This window comes from Myotis brandtii, unplaced genomic scaffold (assembly GCF_000412655.1).
Source record: "Myotis brandtii unplaced genomic scaffold, ASM41265v1 scaffold410, whole genome shotgun sequence".
Classification (NCBI taxonomy): Eukaryota; Metazoa; Chordata; class Mammalia; order Chiroptera; family Vespertilionidae; genus Myotis; species Myotis brandtii.
The window spans coordinates 3,162,807-3,189,496 of NW_005365764.1; the positions used below are offsets into that span (position 1 = coordinate 3,162,807).

The 26,690-nt window shown below is 50.5% G+C and overlaps 1 protein-coding gene across 4 annotated transcripts in view; it reads left to right on the forward strand.

Annotated features, from left to right (window-relative positions):
• PRDM2 (PR domain containing 2, with ZNF domain) overlaps window positions 1-26,690 on the forward strand; it is a 59,988-nt gene that overhangs the window by 27,896 nt on the left and 5,402 nt on the right. For 2 of the 4 annotated variants that reach the window (XM_005873459.2, XM_005873461.2), the window contains one exon: window positions 1,038-5,412. In XM_005873459.2, coding sequence (XP_005873521.1) covers window positions 1,038-5,412 — 4,375 coding nt within the window. Of the gene's footprint in view, window positions 1-1,037; window positions 5,413-8,019; window positions 9,558-18,052; window positions 18,158-26,690 lie in introns of those variants that run through there. The other 2 variants (XR_001363524.1, XM_005873460.2) reach the window with 2 other exon arrangements.

The window sequence follows — 26,690 nt, forward strand, 5'->3', positions numbered from 1 at the left end:
CTCTTGGCTCCCTGCCTCCACCCTTATCCTCCTGGAACTTCGTATCTTCCTTGTATCAGGAGTGATTCTCTTGAATATGAGTGAGTTATATCATATTTCTGTTAGAACTTCAGCTCCCTGTTTCACTCCGAGTTAAGGCCAGCAGCCTGCAAGGTCCTGTGTGAGTTGGCCTCTGATCTCATCTTCTGCTCTCCTGCCTTCCTCCAGTCCCCCTCACCCCCACAGTCTTTCCAGATTCCTTGCTATTCCTTGAACACATCCAACAAGTTCTTGACTCAGAACTTTAGTATCTGCTGTTTACTCTATCCAGAGGGCTCCCCTCCCCTGCATATTCACATGACTCACTTTTTTTAGGCCTCTGCTCAACTGTCACCTTACCAGTGAGTCCTTCCCTGCCCACCTGGGTTTCTTCTTGGGCATTGAGACTCCTGAGTTGCTAATAATTTGATCAGGCTTAGAAGAGATGATCTCTAAAGTTACTTTTACTTGAAAAAATCCTGATCATATGATTCTGGAAACTGTTCTAGCTTCTAAAAATGTAGATTTAGTCAGGAAGGGAGGAGAGAATCATTCCATTCAAGGAAGACCACTAAGAATCTAACCTGGTAGGTAATATATTTAGCTTATTTCAGTTTGGAATTCACAACTAGTCTCCTGAAATTCAGTGTCTGCTACTTCAACAAAATTTTAGGCACCACAATTCCTATAAATAAAAATATTTATATATGTGTGACTAAACACAGAAAAGAATCTAAGCTCCAAGTGACTCTTTGTTCACGTATGTCTCCTCACTGCCCAGTGTATTGTCTGGTTAATACCAGGTGCTCTGTAAATATTAGCTGAATGAATGAATGAATGAAAGAAATGGATTTAAGTGCAATATAACTTTATAAATGAGAATGTAGAGCTGTTGTTGTTAATCATAACCTTCCTTACACATTTTAAGTACTAAGAGAAATAACTTGAATAATAAGAATTGATCTTAAATCGGCTAGTTTTGCCCTCACCTCCATGCTTCTACTTCCCTCTGCTTTCAGGTGCCAAAGAAGAGGATGAGAAGCCCTCAGCTCCAGCAGCTGAGCAGACAGCTGTTCAGGAGGTGGTTAATCAGGATGTGCTTCCAGAACTAGGAACCCCTCTCCCTGCCTGCGAGCTGCACACAGAAGAACCAGACAAGAAGCTAGAAGCAACAAATTGTGAGGTGAATGACTTGGAGGAAGAGGAGGAGGAGGAAGAGGAGGAAGACGATGGGTTGGAAGAAGAGGGGGAAGAAGAAGCTGACATGCCAAATGAAAGTTCTGTGAAAGAGCCAGAAATACGCTGTGATGAGAAGCTAGAAGATTTATTAGAAGAACCAAAAAACATTTCAAAAGAAACTCTTGAAGACTCTCCAGAGGTAACTCCTGTTATCAAAATTCCCAAAACTAAGGAAGAAGCCAATGGTGATGTATTTGAAACATTAATGTTTCCATGTCAGCATTGTGAAAGGAAGTTTACAACCAAACAGGGGCTGGAACGGCACATGCACATCCATATATCTACAGTCAACCATGCTTTCAAATGCAAGTACTGTGGGAAAGCATTCGGCACCCAAATTAACAGGCGGAGGCATGAGCGTCGCCATGAGGCAGGGTTAAAGCGAAAAGCCGGCCTAACACTACAGCCATCAGAGGACCCAGCTGATGGCAAAGAATCTGGAGACAGTGTCACTCCAAAAGATGACTCGATTCCTCCCAATCTTGGGCAAGACTGTCTGATCTTGAGTTCAGAGAAAGCTTCCCAAGAAACAGTAAATTCTTCTGTTGTAGAAGAGAATGGAGAAGTTAAAGAGCTTCATCCATGCAAATACTGTAAGAAGGTTTTTGGCACTCATACTAATATGAGACGGCACCAGCGCAGGGTTCATGAACGTCACCTGATTCCCAAAGGTGTGCGGAGAAAAGGAGGCCTCCTGGAAGAGCCCCAGCCGCCCGCAGAGCGGGCCCAGCCCCCCCAGAATGTCTACGTTCCCAGCACTGAACCCGAGGAGGAAGGGGAGGCAGATGACGTGTACATCATGGACATTTCTAGCAATATCTCTGAGAACTTAAATTACTATATTGATGGTAAAATTCAAACCAGCAGCAGCACCAGTAACTGTGATGTGATTGAGATGGAGTCCAGTTCGGCTGACTTGTATGGTATAAACTGTCTGCTCACTCCAGTTACAGTGGAAATTACTCAGAATATAAAGACCACACAGGTCCCCATAGCAGATAATCTTCCTAAAGAGCCTTCCAGCAGCACAAACAGTGAGTCCAAGAGACGGAGAACTGCTAGTCCTCCCGTGTTACCCAGAATCAAAGCTGAAGCAGAGCCTGAGCCCATAGCACCCTCGTGCTCCTTGAGCCTGCCCCTTAGCATCTCCACCACGGAGGCGGTGTCTCTCCACAAAGAGAAAGGCGTGTTCTTGTCGTCAAAGCTCAAGCAGCTCCTTCAAACCCAGGATAAACTAACTCCTCCTGCAGGGATTTTGGCAGCTGAGATCACTAAGTTAGGTCCTGTCTGTGTGTCCGCTCCTGCGTCGATGCTGCCCGTGACCTCCAGTAGGTTTAAGCGGCGGACCAGCTCCCCTCCCAGCTCTCCACAGCACAGTCCTGCCCTTCGAGACTTCGGAAAGCAAAGCGATGGGAAAGTAGTGTGGACTGATGCAGTTCTGGGTTCCAAAAAGCCCAAGTTAGAAAATCATAGCAACTCCTCCCCGGTGTGGAGTTTGTCTGGGAGAGACGAGAGGGAAACCGTGAGCCCGCCATGCTTTGATGAATTCAAGGTATCCAAAGAGTGGGCCGCCAGTTCCACTTTTAGCCCTGTGTGCAACCAGCAGCCACTGGATTTATCCAGCGGTGTCAAACAGAAGACTGAGGGTACCGGCAAGCCTCCGGTCCAGTGGGAGTCTGTGTTAGATCTCAGTGTGCATAAAAAGCCTTGTGGGGACTCAGAAAGCAAGGAATTCAAAGACAGCAATGTGGCGCAGCCAGCCTGCGGTGCTGTCAAGAAGAAGAAGCCGACCACCTGCATGCTGCAGAAGGTCCTTCTCAATGAGTACAATGGCATCGGCGTGCCCATCGAAAACACGGCAGATGTCACCAGGAGCCCGAGTCCTTGTAAATCCCTGGATCCCCAAGCAGATCCTGACCTTGGGCCTGACACGAGTTTATCTGCCCCTCCTGTGGAGCACCCACCTGATGTTTCTCCTTCATCTCCTGCCTGCCAGACACCCTCTCTTTCCTCCGGGCAGCTGCCTCCTCTCTTGATGCCAACACATCCCTCATCCCCTCCGCCCTGTCCTCCTGTGCTAACTGTTGCCACACCACCTCCTCCACTCCTGCCTACCATACCTCTTCCAGCCCCCTCTTCCGGGGCGTCTCCTCTCCCGTGTCCCTCTCCACTCTCAAATGCTACTGCACAGTCCCCACTTCCGATTCTTTCTCCTACGGTGTCTCCCTCGCCTTCTCCCATTCCTTCCGTAGAGCCTCTCATGTCTGCTGCCTCTCCGGGGCCTCCAACACTCTCATCATCTTCTGCATCTTCATCTTCATTCTCTTCATCTTCCTCCTCTTCCCCCTCACCACCTCCTCTGTCAGCAGTGTCATCCGTTGTTTCTTCTGGGGATAATCTGGAAGCCTCCCTCCCCATGATATCTTTCAAACAGGAGGAATTAGAGAATGAAGATCTGAAACCCAGGGAAGAACCCCCATCTGCAGTTGAACAGGATATTGTTCAGGAAACATTCAACAAAAACTTTGTCTGCAATGTGTGTGAATCACCTTTTCTTTCCATTAAAGATCTAACCAAACATTTATCTGTTCATGCTGAAGAATGGCCCTTCAAATGTGAATTTTGTGTGCAGCTTTTTAAGGCTAAAACTGACTTGTCAGAACATCGCTTTTTGCTTCATGGAGTTGGGAATATCTTTGTGTGTTCAGTTTGTAAAAAAGAATTTGCTTTTTTGTGCAATTTGCAGCAGCACCAGCGAGATCTGCACCCGGATAAGGTGTGCACACACCATGAGTTTGAGAGTGGCACCCTGAGGCCGCAGAACTTTACAGATCCCAGCAAGGCCCACGCAGAGCATATGCAGAGTTTGCCGGAAGATCCTTTAGAAACGTCAAAAGAGGAAGAGGAGTTAAATGATTCTTCTGAAGAGCTTTACACGACCATAAAAATAATGGCTTCTGGGATAAAGACGAAAGATCCAGATGTTCGATTGGGTCTCAATCAACATTACCCAAGCTTTAAACCGCCTCCATTTCAGTACCATCACCGAAACCCCATGGGTATCGGTGTGACGGCCACCAACTTCACTACACACAACATTCCACAGACGTTTAGCACTGCCATTCGCTGCACAAAGTGCGGCAAAGGTGTAGACAACATGCCCGAGTTACACAAGCATATCCTGGCCTGCGCTTCTGCCAGCGACAAGAAGAGGTACACCCCTAGGAAAAACCCAGTACCGCTGAAACAAACGGTGCAACCCAAAAACGGCGTGGTGGTTTTGGAGAACTCTGGGAAAAATGCCTTTAGACGAATGGGACAACCCAAAAGACTGAACTTTAGTGTCGAACTCAGCAAAATGTCACCAAATAAGCTCAAATTAAATGCATTGAAGAAAAAAAACCAGCTTGTTCAGAAAGCAATCCTGCAAAAAAACAAATCTGCCAAGCAGAAGGCGGACTTAAAAAATGCTTCAGAGTCCTCCTCACACATCTGTCCGTATTGCCATCGGGAGTTCACGTACATAGGAAGCCTGAATAAGCATGCTGCTTTCAGCTGTCCCAAAAAACCGCTTTCTCCTCCCAAAAAAAAAGTTTCCCATTCGTCCAAGAAAGGTGGGCATGTGTCACCTGCAAGTAGTGACAGAAACAGCAGCAACCACCGCAGACGGACCGCAGATGCCGAGATTAAAATGCAAAACACGCAGGCTCCTTTGGGCAAGACTAGAGCTCGCAGCTCAGGCCCCGCACAGGTCCCACTGCCCTCCTCGTCCTTCAGGTCCAAGCAGAATGTCAAATTTGCAGCTTCGGGGAAGTCCAAGAAACCAACCTCCTCTTTAAGGAACTCGAGTCCAATCAGAATGGCCAAAATAACTCATGTTGAGGGGAAAAAGCCCAAAGCTGTGGCCAAGAATCATTCTGCTCAGCTCTCGAGCAAGACGGCCCGGAGCCTGCACGTGAGGGTACAGAAAAGCAAGGCCGTCTTACAAAGCAAATCCGCCCTGGCTGGTAAGAAAAGAACAGACCGGTTCAATGTAAAATCTAGAGAACGGAGTGGCGGGCCCATCACCCGAAGCCTCCAGCTGGCAGCTGCTGCCGACCTGGGAGAAAGCAGAAGGGAGGACAGCAGTGGCAAGCAGGAGCTGAAGGACTTCAGGTAAGCTGTCTCCCAGGGCCTGAGGAATTCAGCTCCGGAGCGTGGGGGCGGGAAAGACGGTTGGACGCGAACAGTATACTTGCCCAATGGCTTTTTTTTCTTTTTCCTGTGTAATTTTGACATAAGCACTTAAAGGAAATGGGGTTGCTTAAGTTAGAGGCTGCTGCAGAGATGGATACCGCCTAGCTTTATCTCAGACCCAGGACTCACAAAAGGGGGCCATTTCTTTTAGGGCCAGTGTGAACTGAATTTGAAACTATGAAAAGCTCTCAAAAGGACCCTGTTATGAAAAGATGAAATTCTCTTAAACTTCCTTCTTATCTTGGGAAATATCTCTGTCGCTTTTATTTTTTCTGGATTATAGGTGGTTTCTTCTGTTAAAATGGATCTCTGAGGCCATTAAAACCACATTGCAATCTCGTCAGTGTTTCTGTGATTCAAGCATAGTTACAGTAACAGAGAATGCTTCCATTATTCATGCTTCTATAGTTTTCATTCAAAAAACTTGCCTCATGGGTTAAAACAAAATGCACCGTACTCATTTTAAAATGCCTTAAGTTCCCCACCCCTCCTCTCTCCAGCAAAGGGTGACACAGGCCGGATCCCAAAGGGGCAGCAGCCAGGAGCGTGCTTAGAACTGCAGCAGGGCCAGGCTCCTTGGCTGGCCAGGCACATGCTGAAACCCAGGGCAAGTCAGGTGGCCGTCAGTGCCTTTGTTTCCCAGTAACAATGTAAGAGTTCATCTTAGATTTGAGGTGATTTTGCGGTTTTATTTGTGTCCTCCCTATATTCAGAAGTGTTCTTAGTGACAAAAACATAGGATAATAGTTAAATTGGTTATGTTGACTTCTCAAACTTTCTAAATCACTTAAATAACCTTGGCTTGACGCACTTTCTTGGGATTCCTGCTGTTTCCTGAAAAATGCCTACGGGTCAAACTTGTGAAAAGCTCACCATCAGATAGGATTTCTGCAAAATACTTCAAAATCTTGTCCTTTCAGAGGGAGCTGCCGGACTCGAGGCTTTCTTGGCTATCCCTCTCAGTGTCTGAAAAGTCTTTGGTGTTTCAGACAAGCAGAATTAGAGCTCGCTGGGGAGTGGTCTGCCATTTGGGGAGGTCATGAGGATCCAAAGGTACTGTTACCAGTGCACAGCTGACATAGAATTCTGGGTGCCTGTGTGCCTTAAGTCATGGCTAAAGAACGATGTAGAGAAGAATTGTTAGCCAAGACTGATAGTTAAATAAACAATTAGTTACTATAGATCTTACTCAGAGATCTTATAGGTCTCTGGCCATGCCATATGCATAAGCACCTATTAGCCATTATAGTGGCCTGCTGTAGTGTTTTAACTGTACCTGTTTGTACTCTGTCTTTGTTCTGGAAGTTGAACTTGAGTCCTTTCCAAAGATAAAGAGCCAGAATATGTCATCATTTTTACAGTCTGTACTACAAAACATGCCCCGGGTGGTTGATGCTTTAGAATGCACTCTGCGTACCCCCCTTTGTCTCCAGTCTTGTCTGAAAGAATCATTTTGTACTGGATTCCATTTATACCGTTCAAGGGTAAAGAAAAGTTCTCTGAGTCACTACATTTATCAAGTTCATTCAGTTAGCCTCTTACTCATCCAGTGCTTTTGGAAGAAGACCACAGGGGACCAAAGTGCCTACTAAAATTGTATCTCTGTTTCCTCCAGTTTATTGTAATTATTTTGCTTTGTTTCATTGTTTAACAGAGGGTTACAATGCTAGAGTGAAATTGGCCTAAAAGGAAGCACAGAGAATCAGATAAGAAAACTGTTGTTCTCACTGGTAGGTGGCAGCAGCAGCATCCGCGCTAGCTGGCCCCCCTTGGTGTTTGTCACTGAACTGTGCTGTGGACACACCAGAAGGATGTGTCTCAAAAGGGGTCCATTTACAAGTGACCATGAATTTGTGAAGACAGGGCATCATATTCTGATTATCTGGGCACAAGAGTGGGCATTTCTTCAGGGGGTTTGTTCTCTTTTTAGTGCCTTTAGCCCATTTGGTATAAAACCAGGATTCCTGAACTCAGGCCTGAGATTATCATGAGGGCTTAGCAGGCCTCGTCCTTGGTACATACTTGTGTTACACTGGTAAGGAGTTGTTTTAACTATAGTCGTCTTCCCTTTCAGTAGATTTCTACTTGTAAATTTTATTCAGGGATGATTTCATGGCACATCGTCAGAAATACTCACTTCTCTCTGTTCTCAGTGATTTCGCTTTACTCACCCTGTTGTGTACTGAAGGACTTCCCACAGCACTGGCAGCACCCCCTCCTCCTGGGTGTGTCATCATAGCCATCTGTGATTAAGAGCCAGCCCCCAGCATTCACCACAGGTTATTACAGAAATAAAACGATGTTTCCTCCCGTATCCATCTCTGCCACACCACTCCCGATAGGGCTGGGGCCTGGCCAGCGTGTGCCTGTTGAGTAGGGCCCCCAAGTAGCTGCACACTTCCAGAATCAACCTGTTGCTGTCCTAACATTTGTCATATATGGATCATCTCACCTTCTCTTTAACATGGTCAATTCATGTAAGGTTGTGTTATGTTGTCATTTATCTTCAGTTTTCTTATTTTCTAGGAACTTCCTGTAGAAAAGCCCCCCACACAAAACAAACCTTAATTGACTAAATAAAGATAATGCATGCTCAACTTAGGATAAGCACTACGACAAAGGATGCGAAATCTACCAAGCTTGCAAGACCAGTTGAAGCTGTCTCACAAATCCGCAGGCTTCTTGTTGCCCTGGTTAGAGTCAGGCATCTGCTTCTTCGCTGGTGCCCAACACGTGCTGGGCACCTGGGTGATTGAGATGCCAGAGGTGCTGTAAGACGGGCTAGATGAACTGGCCCATCATCACAGGACTGATAACTCAGATGTGAGTGTGGCCCTGGTTTTGGCACATAGCAGAGGAAGGAGTGATTTGAACCTAACCTTGCAAAGCAAGTTCTCTTTTTTATCAGTAGTTTATTGTAGATTTCAGGGATGACAATTCTAATGCACTTGTTTTAAGAAGTTTTGGTCACACACCAGCTCTTGATGCCTTTCTTTTAAGTTAATTACAGACAGAGGCATTTAGCTTCTCTCTCTGCCTGTTTTTTTTTTTTTTTTTAATCACAAGCTGATGGCCAGCATAATGGAGAGGAAAACCGGATTGGATATGGACTCCTTTTTTATGCCTCTTCCAGTTTCATGTGTGTTTATCCAGATGGACATCCTCTCGAATAACTATGTGGCACTAATTTATAACTGTTATATTATGGGAGGCTATGTAGCAATATACCGATGCCTAGGATGCATCTCAGGCCTAGAAAGGTGTATGTCTGCACTTAAGTAAAAAAGTAAAAATAAATTTACATACCAGGCTTACACTGCAGTCTCTAATAGAGATTTAAAAACTACAAATTGGCCTTTTCCTGGGTGTATAATTTCTCCATACATTATATATGCTTTCACCCTAATTAATGACTGAGTTGGTGGGAAATGGCTAGGTTATTCATGTGTTTTTTTTCTTTTGTTTTCAACTTTAAAAGTAATCTACCTCTTAAAATGTGTAGTTTAATACTTGTTTGGTGAATTTGTGCCATTTTAATCCTTTCACTATCATTCCCATTTTGTTACATTTCTGTTCTGGGGACTTCTGTGTTGAAATATTGTATAAAGCATTTGTAGCAGTTTAAAAATAAAATATTTAAAATTATTTAAATTGTTTTGGATGCTTCAATTGTATTGTGATTTGCCTTTTACATTTGTGTTTGAGTTGTTAATCTGGAGAGTGTTCTTGTACTGGAGTTTGCTGTTAGTTATTTTACTGTTTCTTGTTGGAGAGTTATGATATAAAAGACTATTTTAATGAAAACATTAAAATTTACAATTTGACATACAAAAGGGATTGTCTGTTGATTTGAACCAATGTAGCCTTTTAAGAGAGAAAGAGGCTAATTGTAGACAGACCAGCTAAGAGTGCTGTTTGCTGTTTATCCCTTCCAGGATGAAACATCATTTGAGCTTGTCAGATGTACGAAAGTTTTTTATGCTGTTGCTAGCAAGCACTTAATAACTAGGGTAACGTTAAATGATACATTTTATATCATTGTAACCAATAAAAACTTTCTAAAAGCTTGTGAAAGGACTGCATTTTGTACATGGTTGGGAGCAGTGAAGGGCAGAAATGAAGAGGCCCGTAGGAAAAGCGTTGGAAGCCGCACACTGTGCTGTGCGCTGTGTAGGGTCCGCCCAGAGGACCTCCTCGCGTGTTCCTATTCGGCATTGCCTATTTGTTATATCACATCCTTATCTGCCTTTGAGCGGGTAGCCATGAAGTCGGTCAGTGTGCTCTGAGGGACCTCAAGAGTGAAATAAAGCATTTCAGAGGTGGGGTCTCTACTTCCGAGGTGCTTGCTAACGGTTTACTCTGGTTTGGGGATTTTTATTGTTAAGAATCCCCAAAGAATGAAACAAAGAAGTTGGAACATCTGTATTGAGTTTATATGGGATTGCTGTTTTTCTTGAGATTGAATGTTTGCAGTTTCATAAAGTCCCACGATAGCACTGTGGTTCTCATGCTTTACATCAGTACATGTCATTCCAAAGTCTTAGGGAAAGGCGGTAAAGTGAAGGAGTGATCAGTGTCTCCTGGCCAAATGTCCTCTGGTTCATGATTCACCTTCCCCACCCCCAGAGACCCAGCGGGAGGGGGAGGGCGGTTTCACAGGAGGAAGTGGGGAGGCGCTGGGTTGGAGGAGTTAGGACTGGCTTTCTGTGTTTGCTGTTTAATGGCCCTACACAGAGGGCTGAGCACACACAGCTCCCTGCAGTCTGCACATTGTGGGAGGAGAGGGCGCTGTTTGTGGAGGAAGTGGGTTCCATCTTGGCCGTCTGCTCGCCATTCCTCTCCCTCCATGCCGGCAGCCAGCAGGCATCGCACATACACTCGCCTTCCAGCCTCCTCTGGCCTGCTTCGGTGGCTCAGCCTTGGGCAAGTTATTTCTGGATCTTAGTTCCCAGTCTGTTCCAAGTAGGGAATGGCTAGGTGGTCTCTGCGTTTTCCTTTGTCTTCTTACTGGGTGTGGAGGCTGAGACTTTTGCGGGACTGGGAGTTTGCCTACAAGATGCTGGGCCTTAAAAGTGCCGTGGGATATTTTTTTTAAAAAGAAACTAGGTCCAGAATGGTGGGAATGATGAGTTCCATATTGCTGTTAAATTCTTCCTAGACAAAAACAACAAGGTCAAAAAAATATCATTGGAACAAAACTTGAAGTTTGAGTGGGAGAGACGTAGAGGGAAAATGTGTGGCTGCTCATTGGTGGGTCAGGTCAGGCTCTGTGCCCCAGTCTCCCGTTTGGAGACCCCCCCGGGCCTCGTCCCGACCTCCAGCCGCTGTGGTTCACTGGAGTGCCTCGCCTGCAAGTGGTGACAAGCTTCTGGGAACCTGACAGCTATCCCGTGTGCAAGGCACTGCCCTAAGCATTTTCAGACACTTGACAACAGCACCCTAAGGTTGGTGTCATTTACAGATGGGGAATCAGACTTGGGGGAGTTGAAAGCGCCAAGCTGGGATTTGAACTGCCTCCGACCTGCACCATCCTGTCTATTATTTTTACAGCTTATTATTATTATTTTTTTTAAGTTTCATTTCCTCTAGTTGTATAAGCCTCTTTATAAAGGCTTCCCCTGCATTTGTGAACAAGTAGAGTCGCCCCTTTGTGAGCAAGGAAGTCTTCCTGCTGCAGCAAGACCGTCAGGAGGAGCAGCTCCTGGAGCACCGGGTCTGGTTTCACTCTGAACCAGAGTGTGCTCCTGCCCACGTCACGGCCGCTCCAGTCCCGCTGACTTTCTAGATCAGTGGGGTCGAAACGACCCTTTCACAGGGGTCGCCTATGACCATCAGAAAACACATATATAATTACATATTGTTTTTGTGATTAATCACTATGCTTTAATTATGTTCAATTTGTGACAATGAAATTGGGGGTCACCACAACATGAGGAACTGTATTAAAGGGTCGCGGCATTAGGAAGGTTGAGAACCACCGATCTAAATATTTCAGATTTTGTGGTCTCTACACTGGAGTTGTAAACAACCATAACATGGGCAGAATTCACCATAAGAGTGGTGTGTGAAGTGCTATGATATTTCAGAAGGAGGAGGGAGGGAAATTCTGGCTGGACAGGACAATCAGGGTTGGCTTCACAGAGGAGGTGGCATCTGAGCTGAACTTTTAAGAGTAAGTTCAATTTCTATCGGCTGAGAAAGGCTGCTGCAGGGTAGAGGGGACTGAAAGAATGAGCGTATCGAATTGTAATGACACAAGTTAGGAGGGAAAATTGGGGAATTGGGTGGGGGAAGGGGATTATAGTCTTTTTTGTCATCTCCACCCTTCCGTGTTCACCCGCACCCGGTCCCAGCTCTCCTCTTTCTCTCAGCATCTAAGAAAGATTAACTTCTCTCAGTGCGAGAGAGAAAGTTATCATTAGCAAAGAATTAAGAGTGATTAATGATGCTACCCCTCCCCCCATCAGCCTTATCTGGTGGCGATGAGCTGGACAATGCGGCGGGTTGGGCGGGGGAAGAGAAGGAGAGGGAGAATGGGAAACAATAAATGTTCAATGCAAGGAAAACGGGGCGCAGCGCTGTTCCCAATTCCTTATTTGTTGCTACCTGAGTTACCCAGTTGGGGTGAGAACTTGGGTGTCATGTTAGCAATGACAAAGCTCCAGGAGGATTTTAAAGTCCAGGTTTCTATTCTGAACATATTTAAGAATATTCCTATAATAGTGTTTAGACAGGAGCCTACTGTGCAGTCTGGAATTCTGCTTAGGTAACTACTGAGTGTTAGCATTAAATCTGAGTGTATCCCTACCTGGTTTGGCTTGGTGGATAGAGCATCAACCTGCGGACAAGGGTCCCGGGTTCAATTCTGGTCAAGGGCACATGCCCAGGTTGTGAGCTCGATCCCAGTAGGGGGCGGGCAGAAGGCAGCCAATCAATGATTCTCTCTCATCATTGATGTTTCTATCTCTCTCTCCCTTCCTCTCTGAAATCAATAAAAATATTTATTTAAAAAATCTTCAGTATAAGTTTTCAGTAGGAATCTTTAAAGGCCTGGAGTTTGTTGCACAGGTAAGTTATTAACAATAGGGAATTTAGGCCTTAGGATACAGTTGTGGCAATTTTCATTTTTTACCTTAAAAAAACAAACAAACAATTTCAGCCCTAGCTGGTTTGGCTCAGTGGATAGAAGAGCATCCGCCCATGGACTGAATGGTCCTGGGTTTGATTCTGGTCGGGGGCACGTACCTCAGTTGCAGGCTCAATCCCCAGTAGGGCACATGTGGGAGGCAACCAATTGATGTGTCTCACATCAATGTTTATCTCTGTCCCCACTTCCTTCCACTCCCTCTAAAAAAAAAAAAGAAAGAAAGAAAGAAAAATATCCTTGGGGGAGGATTAACAAAAAGTAAAAATGGAATTTCAATTCTAAATCATTGCATTTGTTTTAGTATTTAATAATTGCCAAAAATGATAGTTTAATATTCTTATTGGAATTAGGTTATTTAAAACTCACATGGATTCAATTTTTCTTGCAGTAACATTCTCTTCTCACTTGGTTTTTTATAATCACATCCAACCCTTGCCAACCCAGCTTGAGTTTAGGAACATTTTTGGATGGCTGTTCCCAAGCTGTAACTGGACTCGTGAAACCAGGCACATTCTCCAGTAGTGACTCAGCCGGTCAGCCATTCAGAAAGCATCTGTAATGGCCAGCTGGACTCCCAAAGGTGTGGGCTGTAGATCTGTGGACCCTGTCCTGTGTCCCTGGGCTTGCAGAGGCCCCTGGACATGGCCACTGTTCTGAGGTCTCTGCCTGGCATTCTCAGCATTTACGGAGAAATGGAGCCTGGGCAGCAGCCTCACTGGCATGTCCCACAGCTCCAAGTGAGAGAGAGCCCACGCCCGGCCGTCTGATTCCAGAGCCCTGTTCTTTTTTAAAATATATTTTTATTGATTTCAGAGAGGAAGGAAGTAGAGAGAGAAACATCAATGATGAGAGAGAATCACTGATTGGCTGCCTCCCATATGCCCCCCCCCCCCCCCCCCGGTGAGCCCGCAACCGGGGCATGTGCCCTGACCGGGAATTGAACTGTGACCTACTAGTTCATAGGTCGACGCTCAACCCCTGAGCCCTGCTGGCCAGGCTCCTGAGCCCTGTCCTTAAAGGCATTGTGAAACCTCTGAACTCACTGTGTCCCCTAAATGTCTCATGCTGATGTCATCGCCCAAAGGGGTTTTGCTGCCGAGAGGTTGTATAGTCCATAGCTTCAGGGTGGCAGCCATGGTCACACAGAATGGAATTCAAAGTCCAGAGTTTGCTGCAGGCCGCTCGCCTCCAGTGAAAGAGGCGGTGTGGTGCAGGCCGGCACTGGCCTGGTTGGGAGGTTTCGCTGAGGTTTCATCACAGGCAGTGAAATGTAGGTGAGGGCACTCGCTCTGCCCCAGAGCTGCTTGCTCAGCTGGCACCTCCTTCAAGAAGCCTTCCCTGACCATCCACTCTGAAATAAGTGCCGTGTCCCTCTCCACGTGTTCTTGGAGACCCTCACGTCTTCCACGTGTTCTGTTCGATCTGTTACATTGGTTTACTGAACGCTTCTCCTCCCAGGATGGGGACGCTGCCTGTTGCTGCATGTACAACAGTGCCTGGCATGTAGTAGCCGCTCAATAAATATTTGTTAATTGAATAAAGTGTCTGCATCCTGGCTTCATCACTTACTAGCTCTGTAACCTTGGGCAAGTCATGCCAACTCTCTGAGCCCCAGTCCTCCTTTCTGTAAAATGGCGGTGATCAGTCCAGCCACAAAAGATGCTTGTGAAGACACAGACAAGCCCACGAGGACCACAGATGCCGCTTGCACTAGTAAGTGCTTTGTAAACGCCAGCCGCTGTTGTGGCTGTTGATGCTGAAAGATGTCCTGTTGAATCTGTTTAAAGCTGATGGAGCGTTGCGGCTCCCTCAGCGCTGACTTGCCGTGTATGTGATCTCATGACCACAGAGGCTGCCATAGCCAGTATGTCCCCCATCCTCTCCTGCCAGTGCCCACAGCGGGCCCTCAAGGGACCCCAGGGGCCTTTGGCCGCCTCCACGGGGGCCTGAGCTGTCCTGTGGGGACCATAGCTGCTGCCTTTCTACAGGAGGCGCCCCCACCCACCAGAGCTGGAGAGTGAGCTGTGAGACAGGCAGGCACTTTTCAAGTCAAGGTGAGAAAAGCATTAGTTTTATTGTGTCAACGCTCCATATAACTTTCTCTTGGTTTTGAATTTCAAAGCACCTCCCTCCATATAACTTTATTTCCCTTGGTTTTGAATTTCAAAGCCAAAATGTACATTTTAAAAGGTGGCTTCATAAGAAAACATTTCATTAGCTCCATGAAAATGTAACCAAGGAATCCCAACTTACTGACATAGTGTGAGAACCATCACTGTTTTCAGGGCTTTTCCTGTATTACCCCATTTCATCATAAAAAAAAAACAACCAAAAACTTTTATGTCCTCCCATTTTTCAAATGGGGAGCAGGCACACAGAAGGTAAGCAATTTGTCCGAGGTCCCAGGTAGTCAGAGCAGACAGGTCCAGGCAGTGGCCTCCCCTGTCCATCAGAGTCTGCTCTGCCTCTAGTCCCCTGAGCTGGGAGGGAAGCCTGGCTGGGCCTGGTTCTTAGCAGTGGCATCTTGAGAAGCAGGGAGCCCTAGCCAGTTTGGCTCAGTGGATAGAGTGTTGGCCCAAGGGCTGAAGGGTCCCAGGTTCAATTCCAGTCAAGGGCATGTACCTGGATTGTAGGCTCCATCCCCAGCCTTGGTTGGGGCGTGTCTAGGAGGCACCCAATCATTGTGCCTCTCTCACATCAATGTTTCTCTCTCTTACCCTCCCACTTTCTAAAAACCAATGAAAAAATACCCTCAGGTAAATACCCTCAGGTGAGGATTAACAACAACAAAAAGGCAGGGAGCTGCTTGCTGGTAAGCAACTGCCCCATGTGAGTGAGAAGCACCCGTTGATCTGAAGGAGCTGAAACGGAGGAGGTGAACACACATCTCCGTCCTCCCTGATCCTGGTCCATTTTGTCTGTTCTTGGGAGACCAGACTGCGCAGCTCCAGCCACACCTGGTGTGATGCACCCGGCTCTGTTAGGGAAGGAACAGGTTCAGGTGCTGACTCGTCCAAACCTTGTCTACTGTCGACTTTCTTCTACTTCATAGAAGGCTTTCCAGGCCACGGTAGGCAAGTAGGTTCCTATGTGCGCCGGAGAGCAACTGCCTGGGGCGCTGCATCGGCGGGATTCAGAAGTGAGGTCACGATCAGGGTCAGAGGGCCGTGCCAGGTATCTGCCTTGTTTGCAGAAAGGGTGGGGGCAATGGCTCTGCCGCATGTGTGTGTGCTGTAAGGAGGTTAATGTATCTGCTACTTCCCTGCTTTTAAAAACGGCACTGGGCGCCAAGTACACTTTTCCCGGAGGCTCATGGTAACCGTCAATGAATACTGTTGTGGAGAAGTGATGCCCTCAGAGGCAATTCAGGCATGCCGGATCCCGATGCTTGAGGTGTGACTTAACCACGTTTCAGGAAGGATGTACTCCTGGCTCGTTTTTCATTTGTGATTTATGGATGTTGTCTGCACTGCTGGCCGCCTCCAGATGTGCCCTGTAAATCCCCTATGGGCTAGGAAGCTAGAGAGTGGTCCTATTAATAGTTCCTGTAAATAATGAGGCAGGTAGGGCCTGAGAGGACACCAGGGGCCTCCCGGCGAGCAGAGTGCGTGAGCAGCAGACGCAGACATGCTGGCGTGGTTTGCCCTTGGTCCTTGCCTGGTAAATGACGTTTGCTGGACAAATGACCTCCAGATAGGAACATGTGAAGTGTAACACACACACAGATCACTTTTTCCTTTTGAGCCACGAGTTTCATAAGCAATTTGTGGAGAGAATGAAATGAAAGCTGGGGTAGAATGCACAGTCTCTCAGGGAAGGTTTCTTGCCCCATGAAGTACCTTAATTCTGAAACAGTGGTGTTCTTCTCTGTACCTCATGCCTCTGTGCTTTCCTCTGGGTTTGGAATAAATATTTCATGTGGTGCCTGTGCTAACCAGTGGCTGACTCTCTGAGGAAGTGCCTGGGGCGCAGTCCATCCCATTGCTTTATAAGGAAGACATGGGTCCCCCTGCCCGTTGATTTGATTTTCTTTCCTCTCTAAGTGTATTGCGCCAGGGGTTTCCGGAGTTTCTCTGATGACCAGTGCAGAGGTTCAAAGGTGTTCTGTCCTCTTATCTTCCTTCACATTCAGGCTCCTTTGCATTTTACCCGTGAGTTTGGTGGAAACAAGGCTGTGTTGACTTTGTCCTCATGTAGGTGCCAACCACTTTGAGGCACCCAACAAATTGGTATTGGGAATTGTAGTTGATGTATTTGCTTTGTGGTTTTCTTTTATTTTTTTGTATTTCACTATAGTTAATATGTTTATATTCCTTAAAACTATTTATAAACATGACAGCTAGAGCCGAGAGTATCAGCTAACAGCAGGTGGCTTATAAGGCGACGTCCTGAATCATGTTGGACAGGGGCGTAGGTGAGGGGACAGTATTTCCCGGGTCCAGGAGACCTGTTAATTACAGTGTTCGGAGGGGGGGCATTTCCTGCCTGTGTTCCCAGGTGTGCGAAGGGGCCCTGGTTGGCATGTGTCAGGATGTTCACTTGGTAGACCATCTGCACCACAAGCCACCTGGGGGCTTATTAAGAATCCAGACCCGTGAAACTGTCATCTCTGGGAGTGGGTCTTGGAAATCTTTATTTTTGTCAGCTTCTCACATGAGTTTTACCCAGACTTCAGAGCCTTCCATTGGGTCTTAAAAAGAAAAGCAGAAGTGATGGAAATGGTGGAAATGGCCTCTTGACTTATCCCAGGAGACATCCCAATCCCAACCATCCCCAACTTTCCGGCCATTTCTTCAGGTGGTGGGCTGTGAGCATCTGAGAAGCCATCTCAGCAGCAGCCCAGTGTGACCCCATCAAAAATCCAGGGTCCATCTTCTCAGATCTGCATCTTGTGACGAGCAGGCGACCTTGGTACCCAGATCTGGTAGACAGATCGGAAGGAGGCCTGGGGAAGAACTAGATGAGTTCTCACCTGATTTGTTCCAGTTTGCAAACTCTCAGATCTGCTTGTGTAAAACTTGGAGGCTCAGGCACAGAATGAGGGCGGGAAAGATTTGGGGGCAAGGGTAGGTAGTAACAGTGGTTGCCTTTAGACACTGAAATGACCTCTTCTGGAAATCCGTTCTCTTTTTTCCTGGGGGTAAAATAAGTTAGACATTCTGTGTGTTATTCCATCCCCAATCCTCCAAAGTAATACAAGACAACATGGCAAATGAAGCAAACCCTAAGTGTATGCCCAATGTCCTACAGAACCCATGTCTTGGGGTGCAAACTGCATGCGTGCACATGTACACACACACACATGCACACATGTTCACGTGAAGTCAGGTCCCTTGTGTCCTTGTTCAGAGCTCTGGTAGCCTCTGCGTTTCCTCCTTAATGTCAATCACACCATGGGATTTTGTATTATAGATTATGCAAGCAATGATGACCCTCTTCTCGAACACATGCCCCACACGGGCAAAGACCAGGTCTGTTCGCTTCACTGCTGCATCCCAGCGTCCAGCACAGCATCAGGTATATAATCAGTGTGATTGGTCAGTATCGATACGAACCATTGGAAGGCCTGATCTTGTTCAGTGTGTGGACAAGAAGGCTGCCACGCTTTCTTAGGCTCCGAGGACGACACCCCGTGACGGAGCATGATGGCACATGACAGCATATGTAAGTGCAGAGTTAGAAATCTGACTCCCACAGAGAAGACTCAATCAGGATATTGCTTCATGTGGCTGATTTGAGGAAATTTCTATTAAAAAGGATAAATGAAAAAATAAATGTTGGTGCTTACAGGGGGCCTCCTGAGGCTCAGCTTAGACCAAAGCTATCCCTGGCAGCATTCTCGTGCCTTCGGAGTGCTTGGCTGCCCCACCATACCTGGCACAGAGCAGCTGTCAGTTAATTGGGGGAACTAAGTTTGCACGTTAAAGCTCAGAAATCCTGCCCAGACATGCCTGTTTGGCTTCAGGAGCCTGTGTCTGGAGCTAAGTGTCTAGGGCTTCGACCCCGGCTCTGCCTCTTGCCAGCTGTGTGTTCTTGGTTCAGCTGCCGAACCTCTCTGTGCCTTAGTTCCTCACGTATAAAACGTGGTAGGACCCATCTTAGAGAGGTCTTGTGAAGATGAAGTTCGCCACTCCATGTCAAGTTTGAGCACGGCGCTCGGCACGTAGTGAGCAGGGAAATGTTAGCTGCTGCGATGCAGATGATAGCGAGGATGCACCTAGAAAAACCTGTTCCACCGACGCCGGGCTGGGACCTGCTGGTAACATGGAAGAGACGTTAGGACGGTTTTCATTCCGTGTCAGGCGTGAGTCTGTGGGCACCCAGTAGTGTGGCTGGGCCGTGTGTCTGCCCCGCAGGGAGGGACCCCTCACGGAGCCAATGAGTGGGCCTCAACCCAAATGGAACGCAGGGTCTCGGTGCTGCTGAGCAGCCCAGAGGGTCCGCCAGCTGGGCCAGGTCGTTTAGCACCTGTGGCCGCCTCTGTCCCCTCTGTGACATAGGTTGATCTGTCCCATGTCCCAGCCCCAGGCACCCTAAGCCCGTTTGAGGTCAGCCAGGAGACAAGGGCGAGGGCTTTGGGGCTCTGGGGTGAGAGGAGGTGCTGGGCACACTGCTATCCAGTCCCCTGCACCCTCTGAGGAGGAGTTCCCCTGGCCCACAGCCCACGTGTGTGCCCTGGCCCTTTAGGCAGCGTCCTTACCCCGCTGACTAATGCCCCGTTCAGACTCAGCAAGCGTGCCTTTCCCACGGCAACGCTAGCCTGTGCCTGGGACGCCCTGCCAGCCAGACACACCCGGGCCTCGGAGACGCCTCGGGTGGCAAAGGAGCCCCCGAGCTCCACGAGGCTTCTCCATCAAGACAGGCGCCTCATTCCCTGGCCAGTTTGGCTCAGTGGATGGAGCGTCGGCCTGCGGACTGAAGGGTCCCGGGTTCGATTCCGGTCAAGGGCATGTGCCTTGGTTGCGGGCACATCCCCAGTGGGGGGTGTGCAGGAGGCAGCTGGTCGATGTTTCTCTCTCATCAATGTTTCTGACTCTCTATCCCTCTCCTTTCCTAATGCCCCGTTCAGACTCAGCAAGCGTGCCTTTCCCACGGCAACGCTAGCCTGTGCCTGGGACGCCCTGCCAGCCAGACACACCCGGGCCTCGGAGACGCCTCGGGTGGCAAAGGAGCCCCCGAGCTCCACGAGGCTTCTCCATCAAGACAGGCGCCTCATTCCCTGGCCAGTTTGGCTCAGTGGATGGAGCGTCGGCCTGCGGACTGAAGGGTCCCGGGTTCGATTCCGGTCAAGGGCATGTGCCTTGGTTGCGGGCACATCCCCAGTGGGGGGTGTGCAGGAGGCAGCTGGTCGATGTTTCTCTCTCATCGATTCTAACTCTCTATCTCTCTCCCTTCCTCTCTGTAAAAAGTCAATGGAGTGTATTAAAAAAAAAAAAAAAAGACAGGCGCCTCAGACGGTTAGCATCCTTGTGCGGCACCAGACCCCAGGTTCCAGAAATCCTGTCACCGGGAGATGCCACATAGGACTTCCGAGACCCTGAGTCCCAGTGACTCCCAGATGTGGAGGTGGTTCCTGGAGCTGACTTAGCCATCTTTCTGACGTCTTGGTCTAAGTTGACTTTAAAGGACAGAGCGGTTGCAATAATGAAGTCTTAGCGTCCCTTATAGAATTTTTCCCTTTAAAAGAGAGCTTTTCCCTCGGGACCTCGTGGGGGCCTGGGGGCCTTTCTGCCCCACGCTGGGAATCTGCTTTCTGTGCGTTCATGTCCTGACACACGTGTCCGTGTGTTCTTTTGGGCTCCCCTCCCATTCTTAGAAGTTTCCTTTAAAGAGAGCCGGCTGTCTGTCTCACTTGGCTAGAGAGGAGGAGGAGGGATGGCATCTGGGCACTAGAACTGATGGGGGGGGCGGCAGGAGCCAAGTGCCCTGCGAGGCAGAGACTTACAGGGAGCGGAGCTGGGTTCCTCCCGCCTCGCTGGGCACTGCACAGCTGATGGCTGTTTCCTGCGGGCATGGCGTCTGAGCCAGGGCACTGAGCTGAGCCAGGGGTGTGGTGAGGGAGGCCTTCGGAGTCGGAGTCGGGCTCCAAGAATTGTCGGGAAGGTAGGCGCCTGGTCACATGGTTTGGGCGGGGCCTTGGCGGTGAGAGAACCTCCTGGAAGTCACTTCCTTGGACAGTTTGGTCCTTGAGCGCCATGGACGAGCACATTTGGGTTTGCACTAGATGAGGAGCCTGGTCAGACTTGCCCTTGACTTGTCCAGGGACTATTCTCAGAGCCCACCCTGTGTCAGGCAGGTGGCAGGCAGGTGGCGGGATGAGGCGTGAACAGACCAGCCTTCGCTCTTGGGGCTCAGTCCAGTGGGGGCAGCAGGGGTTGGGGACAGTCACAGAGCACCAGGTGCCCTCGCCCAAGGGCACCGCCTTGCCTCCTGGGGTTTCCTTCCCCAATTCCGCTGGGCTCCACGCTACCCTGGCTCCCCACCATCACTGTCCCCATATAAACAATGAGCCACCTGGGCCTTCTCACTTCTTCCCAAGAGCAACTTGCTGGGTGACCCCTCCCTCTGGCTTCTCCCGTCTGAGCGAAGGGCTGCTTGGCCTGGACTCCGGGGTTCCCTGTCCCCCTCCTGTTCTGGCAGGGTGGCAGGCGGCCACAGCAGGGATGTCCCCCTGGCAGCTTCCTTTGCCCGAGGTCATGGCCGGGCGGGACAGCCCTCTGTTGACTGGGTTACGGGCTGCCACACGCTGGGCATTTGGAGTTCAAGCCAGACATGTTTGGGGAACTAATGGCCTCTGGAGGCTGCAGAACCTGGTGGAAAAGCCACACGGGGTAGGGACGTGATTGATCTTTGGACACGTGGAGGCCACGCCGGGAGCCAGCATGGGAACAGGGCCTTCCGGGAGCGGAGAGGGAAGGAACTCCATCTGCTAAGAGGCGGATTCAGCTCAGGAATGGAGTCAGCTCCGCAGGTCCTGGCTCCCTCCTTTCCTCCCTCCCTCCCGCCCTTCTAGTCATGTCTCTCTCTGTGACCTTAAATGAGTCAATGACCTTAACTTTCTGTGCTGCTGCCTCTCAGCCTTAAAAGGGGCACAGGACCCACCTCACGTGGTTAAAGGATGATTAAATGAAAAAGCCGCCAGGCGTTGCTGGCAGGGCTCGCGATGCCAGCTCCTCGCCGTCCTCGGTAGGTTCCTCACTGACTGCCCCGCCAGTGGTCTCAAACCTCGGCCCCCAAGGACCACTTTTACTTTCCTCCCTCGAGCCCTCACATTGGAAAGACTTTCTCTACAAAACATCCCTAGGCACTAGGCTCCCCGACCCAGGCCCCTCTTAGACACTGCCATCAGCACGGGGCCTGCACTCAAAGGTGCCCCCTAGCCCACGCTCCCCAACTCCTGTGTCAGATGCCTCTCCAGGGACCTGGTAAAATGCGGAGGCTGAGCCAGGAGGCTGAGTGGGGCTGCGTGGCTGCACTTTAACCAGCGCCCCAGGACTGCCTGTGCTGCTGGTCCGGGGACCACACTGAGCGGGTGGGTCAGAGACCAGGGGCTCCGAGAGCCCGGGCTGCACCCCAGCGAGCTCAGTCAGAGCGCAGGGCTGAGGAGTGGGCCTCGGGGTGGTTCTCACCTCTCCTGGGACTCCAGTGAGCCTTGGAGAGTGAGACCCCACGCCAGGGCTCCTCTGAGCCGACGTGGCTCCAGCACAAGTCGACGCCTGCCTTCGTGGGCAACGGCTCGACTCCTGATGGCTTTTTGGGATATTGACAAGAGCTCCTTGTCCCCATCACGACAAGGACTGTGTCAGGGAGGGGACCCAGGGTGTGGTGTCCAATGGCCCTGGGTTCAGATGCCTCTCCAGGGACCTGGTTAAACGCTGTACCCCTATTGGCTGAGAGAACATAGACGTTGGGCTTCCTCGCCTCTGAGCCACTGCCTCCTCCTCTGTGAGATGTGCATCGGCACAGTCCCTGCCTCGGGGCTGCTGGGAGGGTTTCAGGAACTCCAGGAAACCCCCGAAACGTTTCCCGCATATCACATGCTCAGTGGATGATGCTATACATTTTTTTCCTTGGTTGACATCCTCATTTTACAGGTGAGACCACTCTGACCCAGAGAGGGAGAGGCATTTTCCTGAGGCCACACAGCCAGTAGCGGGGAACCCAGGGCTGACACTCCAGGCTCCTGCCTCCCAGCCCAGGGGCCTCATTTGAGTAGGAGGGGCCTCCCGGGAGCAGAAGGGGCTGTCCTGTTTGGGAAGCTGGGGCCAACCATTTCTGGAAGTGGCGGTGGCTGGTGCCAGGAAGCAGGCGGTGGTTCCTGTAGCTTCTGTCTGTGGCCTTCACCCAGCCTGGGGCCATTTCAACATCATCTCCAGGGTTGTCTTACCTGCGCGCCTTCTTTGCTTCTCCCTTGCCTCGGGCACGCTGACTTAGATGTTTGCACTCTGAGGATTTATGGAGAGTTGTGTAAGACTCCCGGGCGGGCGGCTGTGTGGCCCAACCAGCTTGGCGATTGCTTTCCAGAAGGTCCCTCCTGACGCATGCGGGAGGGAGAGGTGGAAGGTGGCCACGGCAGGCAGGGTCTCCACTCAACACCCAGGCAGCCTGGCGGAGAACGTGGATGAGCGGGTTGGCCCGGTGGGGACTGGAGAGCTCTGGGGAGCATCCGGGGGCTGGCAGCTCCTCCCCGCCCAAGCCTGTCCCTTCTGTGTCCCCCTTTACCCAGATCTCCGTGACTGGGCTCCCTGGACCCTGACCCCTGTCCTCCTCTCCTCTCTTGAATTCACCTCTTTCAGGTGTTTGTCTCTTTCTTGTCTTGGAAACTGCTGTTACCACGGTTACCGGCAACCTCTAGGCTTCCGAAGTGTCCTAGTTGGTTGGTTCTCGGTCCGTCTTCACCCATCGGAAGCTTTGGACACTGGTTCTTCCCTCTTCCCGTGACACCTCTCTCGGGGCTTGTGACACCACCAGTGCTGCCCCGATCCCTTCCTCAGTGCCTGGACTCCTCGTCGTCTCCACCCCCGTAGGAGCCACCCAGTCCCCCCAGATGCCGACCAGCCCCAAATCCATCAGCGGTGCATCTCAGCCACCCACTTGACTTCCCCCCTGGGTGTCTAACACCGTTTCACATTTAGTCCTTCCAGAGCGGACCCCCCAGGAAGCCACGCTCTCCTCCTGCTGTCTTCCCCAGCTCGGTTAAACGGAAACCATCTAGACTCCATCTCGACTCTGGTCGCTTTCTCACCCCTGCCCCAGCCCCGACACCCAGTTCCTCAGTCCTGTGGGCACTGGTGAAGGTGTCCGTGTCCAGCCACTTTTCACCGCTCCACCTCCCCAGCCGGCCCCAGGTCCACGCTGCCATCATCTCTCACCTGGATGTCGGCAGTCGCCCCCTCACTGGTCTCCTGCGGTCTGTGCCCCACACAGTGGCCACGTCAGGCCAGGTCACTCCGTGCCCAGAAGGACAACCCGGCTCCATGCCTACCAGACCCTCCCCCTGCCCCATCTACCTGACATTCCAGGCAAGTTTCACCTCGGGGCCTTTGCAGGTGCTGCTCGCACGGCCTGGAACACACGAGGCCCGGGTGTCCAAGTGGGTCCCTCGCCCACCTCCTCCTGGTCTTGGCTCACCCGTTTCTGTGAGGTCTTCCTCCTCCACTTCGCAGCCCGCCCGCCCCACCGGCCACTCCGAGCTCTCTCCTCTGCTTCGTTTCTCTCCACAGTGATCACTGTGGCCTGACTGCCGCACGCTCATTTATTCGCTTTTGTCTCTGCCAGCGGGGGAAGGCGGGGTTGTGACCCTGGGGCTCCCCGCTGTGTCTCCAGTGCTCACAGCGCTGAAGGATAGTAACTGCCATCCCTCTGGGGGCTGCGATGAGCAGCTCTGAGAGGGCGCAGAGGAAGGTTCTCAGGAGGTGGGGCGGCCGGGCTCCGCCTTCCGAGGTGTCCAGGAATTGGGGGCAGTCCTCACCCTGTCACATCCCCTCACCTGCAGGCCCCACGCACCCGGCACCTGTCCCAGGCCCTTGTGCTAACAAGCTCTTCTCGGACAGGCGGCCGGGCACCTTTCCATCCTCATGGGCTTTGGCTTCTGCTGGGAATTGCCTCTTCATGTCATTCTGTTCTCTGGTCAGCGATCGGCTGCACTTTGCCCGTCTTTATTTAGTGTTTACATCTCCCTGGCCCAGCATCCCCTGTCCCTGGGAAGTCCCTGTAGATGAGGGGCTCTGGTGTCTGGTGGCCCCTCTGTGATGTCACCTGCTCCCCAACTCACAGCCCGGTGACATCGGAGCTCCAGGAAGACCCCTTGGGGTGAGGGGCCTCCTCCCCTGGGGGCTCATTCTCCTGTGAGGAGCTGCAGCCAGGCAAACCCAGGCTCAGACCCTTCGGGGTCCTTGTTGCCCTCTGCTCAGGACTCCCGGAACCCATCTCAGTGTCATCTTCTCCCCGGCCCTGGCTTCCTCTGCTGTTTCTTCAGTTTTGTTTTTCGAGTGTAGCTCAGCGTATTCGGAGAGCTCCTTTACCAGAATCCCATGACCGAGAATGGCCCCCTGGGGGCCAGAGGCCCGAGTCCCGGCCTCGCACTGGCTGCGAACTCTCTGGAAACAGCATGTTCCTCTCTGTGCAGTCACGGGCAGACGGCGAGGTGGACTCTGTGTTGCCCCTGAAGCTCCCTGCAAAGCACCGGGCAGGTAGCAGACTTCCTACTGTGCCGGGCTGCGTCCAGGTGCCCGACCCATCAGGGACAAGAATTCCCTGGTGGAGCCAGGACACAAAAACCCAAGTGGACAGAGTGGTGACAAATACCAAAAGGAAGTGCAGTAGGCCCCCCCCCCCTTATCCGAGGGGGACACATTCCAAGACACACCCCCAGTGTGGACCCGAAACCACAGGTGGTGCTGAACCCTATATTTTCCCCATCCATACGTCCCTATGATAAAGTTTAACGTATAAACTGGGCACAGTAAGTTATGAACAACAATAACTACTAAAGTAGAACTGTTGTAACGATATGCTGTCATGGCAGTGCCGCGAATGTGGTCTCTTTCAAAGCATCTTATTGTACTGGACTCGCAGCAGGACTAGGCTGCACGAGGGCGAGTCACCTCGGGTGGATGGGAGCGGGGATGGCATCACGGCTGCTCAGGCTGGCGCCTGGTTCAAAACTTGAGAGCTGTGCATTTCTGGGATTTTCCATTTAATATTGTCAGACCGTGATTGACTGTGGGTAACTGACAGTGGGGGGCGAAATCCCAGGTGAAGGGGGGGGGGGGGGATGGGCGGAGGGGAAGGGGCTGTAAAACGCACTGTGGAGCCGGGAGTTGCAGGAGAGGCTGGGAAGCTCACTGAGAGGGGCCACTTAGCAAGAACGTGGTGCCGGGCGGGGCTCCTCGGGCCACTCTCTGTAGCCATGTGTCTGTTTATACATTCATTTGTCTTAACAGATCGTTACTGAGGGCTTCCTTGTCAAGTGGGCACTGTTAACACGGGGGGGGGGGGGGGATTCCTCGTAGGGGCCGCCCTGTGTATCAGGGGAGGTTTAGCAGCATCCCGGCCCCGCCCACCAGATGCCAGCAGCATCCTCCCTCCCTGAGATGTGACAACCAGGAATGTCTCCCGACATTGCAGACGCATGCCCTGGCGGGGGACCACTCAGTGAACCCTGCTGTTTCAGCTTGTCCCCATCTCTTGCTCCCTCGGGCGGAGCAGGTGATGTTCGCCTCCCATCTCTCCTCACCTGAGGCCCTGCTCTTCCATCTCGAGGGGTCAGACCTGGGACCTGGGACCAGTCACTGTGCCTCTGTCTCCCCATCTGTAAATTAGGGATGTACAGTATCCGCAGGGGAAGGTTCTATGAAGACTAAGACATACAGAAAATACTTAGCACAGTGTCGCTCCTGTTGAACACATATTTATTTTTGTCATTCATGCCAAGTTGGGGGTGTAGCAGTAAACAAAACAAAGGCCCTGACCTTGGGGTCACAGCTCATGGGGGCGCAGACTCATTGTCCTGCGATTGTGATTCAGTGTAACAAGTGCTGTGATGGGG